Consider the following 5,512-nt stretch of genomic DNA (forward strand, 5'->3'; position numbering starts at 1 on the left):
CGCCGCGCCCCGCCCTCACTCACACCTCCGCGACCACGTGGTGGACCAAAACAAACGCCCGCCGACAGGTGGCTATGGCCGTGGTGCGTAGTGCCCCGCGAGCCCCCCACTGGTGCTGCTCGCGACTGTCGGCGGTAGCCCCAGGGTGATTCCGAACAGCATTTCCGTATTACCTCCGTCCTTGGCGCACTCGTGGAGCGGAGAGGGCGAGACCGTGCGTGCAGGCCCAAAAGACTGCAGCCTCTCGCTCATCTTCGTTTTCATCAGTGACATACGCAATCGGAGCCCGTAAAGCCCTATAGGCCGGGTTTGAAAGAGGTGGAAGCGGGTGGAACGCGGGAATCAACGCCCAACCATCGTTGCCTACTCACACGCGGAAATGAGTGCATTTTCTACCATGCCGGTCACACATTAAGACCCCCCCCCCCCCCCAATGAGCCCCCGGATTTGAACACACTAAACTCTAATTCATTATGTCGTGCATAAGACTTGCTGAGTTTAAGGCAGTCATAATTATGCACAACTTTTCATGCCTACAATATGCACGATTATGTCCACTATGCACAACTCTGTGCTTGGTCAAATACATCTTTTACATAGTTGTGCACGACGTATCGTGAACATCGCTACGGCCGCTTAAAATGCTGCATACTTATGCTTCACACAATGCATTAAGGGTTTAGTGTGAATACAGCCAACGCGAAGCCGGTATGCGTCACACCAGGTACCGGTCTTCATTCAGCCCGCGAGTAGCAGCGCAGGGTGCCGGCCCGGCCGCGGGCAGCCCCGCCCGGCCCATGCGCTGGCCCACGGCTTATAACAAGTGCTGTAGTAACGAGCTCAATTAACGTCCTCATGAGCGCCCGGCGGCGTGGCACAGCGTGGCGGGGCGGGGCGCCGATGGCCGATGATGGGTCCCTTTGGTCCCTTCACATGTTGGCCCTCCGCTGCAGCAGCACGCGCCGACGATTCCGATACTGTGATCGCCGCCGTCCAGCGCGGCCAAGAGGGCCGGCGGCGTCGGTCAGCTGGGGCGTGGCGGCCGGGGGGTACGTCGTGGGGCATAACGTTCTCGCCCCGGCAGTCGCGTACGGTGACTCTTCGCAGGCAACGAAACCCCCCCAGGTACCCACACCCACAGGCCAGGCCAGCGCGCCAGCCACGTATAGTGAAAGATAGAGTGCGCCCTCCGAAGGGGCCCGCAGCAGAGTCGGCAGAGCTGCCAGCTGCAGCAGCAGCGACGGCCTGTCTTGTAAAAGTTGCTCCTTATCGGAACAAGGAGTGGGAGAGGGGAGCGGGGGCGGATGTCCGAGAAGTGCATCTCGTTCTGCGGTGCATGGCATGGCTGCCTGGCTAAATATAAGAGGACTCCTTGACTGGGCGGGTCAGAGCAGCCGAGGCTGGGCGGGCCGCAGCCCGCAGCGGCAGCCGAGAAGCCGAGCGGCCCGCGGGGACGGGACGGCGGCAGGTCAGGTCGTAGCCTCCGGGTCCAGGCGGGAGGCAGTGTCTCCGCCTCTCCCTCTCTTGAATGGCGGTGCCGAGGGTGAATACTGGTCTTCCATCTTCTCGTCGGCTCGATGCGATGCCAACTGGATGCACTTACACTAAAATAGAATATCGGCCGTAATCTATCTTGGCGAGGGCGCCTCCTATCTTCGACACTTCTTGCGGCGATGCCGATGATCACAGGATGGGCCCTGCGTTGCCAGGAAGTCTGGTCACGGTTATGAATGTGGCGCTGCACAGCGAAGTGAAGTTGCGGGGGAGGAGGCTCGGCCGTCAGATGGGTTGCCTACGGCTGGGCGCCGGTCCGAAGAACGTTGGGCTGCCTACGCGGCGGGCGGCGGCGGGCGGCAGCGGTCTCCGGCTGTCCGATGGGCGGCCTACCTCGGCGGCGCGCTGTGGCGCACAAAGCCACTGGGTGATGTCTCCCGGAGAAAACTGGTTCAGCGAGCGGGGAGGGCCGGGGTGCCCCCTCCCTCCCCTCTACTCCTCTACAGCAGCTCGCGGTCGCGGTGTCGGCGACGACGAGGGCAACCAACCGATGGCGGCAACAATTGAGACGACCTCTCCTGCATACGAAATGACCTTGCCGTCTCCTCTTCGGCAGCGGCCGAGACGACGGCGCGCTGCCCGTCCCGGGGACCTACTCACCTTGGCGCCGAGGTGCGGGTGAACGAAGTAGTAGATCTGGCCGCTCGGGTCCATGTAGGCGCGCCATCCCTCGGGGAGCGGGCCGGGCGCAGCGTCCGGGGGCGGGTCCGCGTCGCAGTCCTCGGCGTCCGCCTCGTCGCCCTGCAGGGGGCTGGAGCTCGCCGACCGCGCAGAGTCCTGCGGGGGCACGGAAGTGAGCATGTAGCGTGATCAACATCTCGGGGATCAGCTCCCCAGCGTCTCCGGACGATGGGCCCTCACCTGACGAGGCCGCCGCCGAGGTGGCTTCCAGCGCCGCTGCCCCGTGGCCGCGTGGTAGTAGAACGACCGTCCGTCCGCCGTCCTGAACTCGGCCCAGCCGGCGGACAGGAGCCTCGCCGCCTCCTGCCCCGGGGAAGGCGGGGGCGGCGACTGGGGGCGGGGCACGCCGGGTGCGGCGGGCGCCGACGGGGTGCCGCCCAAGCCCGGCGCAACCCTCTGGAAGCGGCGACAAGACTCCACCTGCCACAAACACACACACACGCGCGTATAAGCAAACAAAGTAACAGGTCGGCAGAGCCTTGGGCTGCTTATTGCAACCGTTTCGTAAAATGATAAGCAGCCTGGAGGCGCGCGGTGCGCACCACACGTGCGCCACCATCTTGAATACGAAGCAGGCGCCTGTAGACCAGGGTCAGGCCGGGCGCGGCGCGGGTGCGCAGCAGGTCGTGACGCCCTCAGCCCCGGGCCCGGGCCCGGGCCGGGCGCAGCGCGCAGCCGCGGGCACGCGTGCGCAGTCTGCATATCGCACCTGAGGCTAACGGACACGGCCCCCACGGCCCCCGCCCTCCCTACCTTAGCCCCACCGCGCTACACATCCGGCGGTCCCGGGAGGACAATGAGGACATAGACCGCCGGATAATCCCGAACAGCAGGCGCAATACAACAGATTTGAGTGAGAGGGGCGCGACGACGCTCCCGGGCGCTGCGAGCGGGCCAAGGACTGGGGTGCCGAGGATGCGAGCGATTATTCGTATTATTATAACGTCGTTAGGGCCAGCGACCTCTCGCGGCGCGGCTACCCCCACTCCTCTCCAAACGGCCGAAACTAGGTCGCCGTTCAACGCAATTCGACGCACCGTGGCCCTCTGTCCCGCCCGGCGGACGTCCGTGAGGTAATCTGTTCAGTTAGTGTCGCGCCCGCAGCGATTCCCGAGGGGGGCCGGGCCCGGGCCCTCACTTCCCGCGCTCACCTCCGTTTTCGCCTGCCCGCGGCCCGCGATGGCCACGGCGACAGGCGATGATGGCCAGCGGTCAGGACTGACTCGAGTGTCGCACTGCTGGCAATCAGGCGGCGAGTGGTGTACCGCGGCGGCCGCGGGGGAGGGCGGGGAGGGGGGTGGGGGGCGCACCGCGAGCCGCCGCCGCCGTACGTCGCGCGGAAGTCCCCACCTCCCGACCGGGTGCTAAACAACGAATTCGGCGGCGCGTTGGCAAATTTTCGCACACTCCGCGAAGCCTAAATTTGAAAAAAGTTGAGGCCAAATCATTCGGAACTATCACTACAAAGACACCAAGTCGAGTCTAGGAAAGCAGACCCAGTCCCCCCTCCCGCGCGCTACTCTGCTGCAGGGGGCTTCGTTACGTATTTGCAACGCGGCCGCTCCAGTCGCCAGGCCGCCGCTCGGCCCGTGCCGCCGAGGCCCGTGCGCAGTGCATCTCCTTATCACAACACGCGGCGCATGACGTCGGCGCGCTGCACCTATCTGTCCAGCGGGCGCGGGGGCGGCGCGGGGGCGGCGCTGTGCAGCGCGGAGTGCGCCGCAGCCAACGGGACACGACTCGCGCCATCGGCGGGCTTTGAGGGGAGCCTTTGGGCGCGCCTTGCTTTGGCCGCTGCTCGCTCTGCCGGCTCCGCCCCGCTGCGTCCCGTCCGTCCGCGCGCTGCCGCCGAGGCGAAAGTCTTTTCCATGTCCCTTTCTCGCGGAACAGAGGGAATAAAGATGAATGAGACTGCTGCTTTCCTTGACGAGGTCAGTGTCCGTCCGTCAGTCCGAGCAGAGCCGCCGCCTAGCCCCGCAGCACCGGCCGTCCCGAGCTGGGATAAGGGCACTAGTTAAAGGAGGATCTAGTATAAGGGCAGAGGTCGGCGTCAAAGTCGAAGCGCTTCGCACCAAGTCCCAACACGGCCGGACGATACACATACGCCTTATCCTTAAATGCTACTTCGCAACTACACTAGCACGGATAGCAAGGCAAGCGCAACAACCTGCACGGACACTGGAGCAAGGGAGTGGCTGGCTGGGCCCGGTGGGCTGGGGCTAGGCCGCGGCTATTATTGGATGTCGATGACAGCCAGCGCGGCTAACGGGAGGAGACGACTGCTCGCGCGGGGCTCGAAGTGGAGCGCGCCATATGCCCCCCCCCCCCTCTTCTTTTGCCTTGGCTGCACACGCTCTACCACGCGTCGTCACGGAAGCGTCACGCACCTGTCACGCACCGTTACGGGGGGGCGTCCAGCGCCTGCTGCCTGCCCGGCAGCGTGGTCGGCCGTTGGAGGCGCGAAGTATAGTATGGACGGGGGGGCCGATCGTCGCACAATTCTCGAGTATACGCCCGCACGCGGCGGCGACCCCGTGCGCCGAAAGCATGACTCGCTCCTTCTGAGCAGGGCTGCTGGCCCGCGGCTCCGAGCGGCCGCCACGGATCACAAGTCGGCAGCGGATCCGGCCGCGGGGGCCGCGGGGGGCCGAGGGGGCGGGCAGGCCTGGGCTGCGTAAGGAAGCAATCCCCGCGCGCCGCCCATTTCACGGCCGATTGGGCCGCAACGAGTCGCAATCACTAGAGCCGCCCTCGGAACAAACTCAATATCCGGCCGAGAATTTCACCGATTGAGCAAAAGGGACAGGCGCAGGAGCGGAAATATCGCCGTTAATTTTTAGACAGTCCCCAAGGCTGTCTCTACCAGAAGGCAGCCCCCCCCCCCCTTCCCCTCCTCGTTCTTTTCATGAGTGGCGGAAAAAGTTTTCCACGATGTGTCGTTAATTTATGAACTCATGTTCTAAAATTACAAATACTCGCCGCGATAAGCTACACGGAAACCTTCAGAGTGTCATTCTCGTTTGTCTATTTAATTTTAGGTCCGCAAATCCACAGAGGCGGCCCCGAGCGCACACCACCCAGTCCAGGGGAGGCAAACAGCGATAACGTTCCGCTTCCTCTCGATCGCGGCACTCATCTCTTGAATCAACAGCGGACATGATGTGCGCCCGGGTGCCCGCCCATGCGTCGCTAGGCGAGGAGGGCCGTGCAAATGAAAGGGAAAACAACCGGTCTGTCGACAGCCCGGCCCGGCCGGCCGCTGCTGCTGCTGCGGCTG

General features: G+C 64.4%; 1 protein-coding gene across 3 annotated transcripts in view; it reads right to left on the reverse strand.

The window, feature by feature from the left end:
- LOC113206526 (rho GTPase-activating protein 12) overlaps nucleotides 1-5,512 on the reverse strand; it is a 34,273-nt gene that overhangs the window by 17,085 nt on the left and 11,676 nt on the right. For 2 of the 3 annotated variants that reach the window (XM_052267972.1, XM_052267971.1), the window contains exons 3-4: nucleotides 2,416-2,655; nucleotides 2,155-2,331 (exon numbers count right to left, since the gene is read on the reverse strand). In XM_052267972.1, coding sequence (XP_052123932.1) covers nucleotides 2,155-2,331; nucleotides 2,416-2,655 — 417 coding nt within the window. The remainder of the gene's footprint in view (nucleotides 1-2,154; nucleotides 2,332-2,415; nucleotides 2,656-5,512) is intronic. The other variant, XM_052267973.1, reaches the window with a different exon arrangement.

Source organism: Frankliniella occidentalis, unplaced genomic scaffold (assembly GCF_000697945.3).
Source record: "Frankliniella occidentalis isolate FOCC.00 unplaced genomic scaffold, Focc_3.1 Scaffold62, whole genome shotgun sequence".
Taxonomy (NCBI): Eukaryota; Metazoa; Arthropoda; class Insecta; order Thysanoptera; family Thripidae; genus Frankliniella; species Frankliniella occidentalis.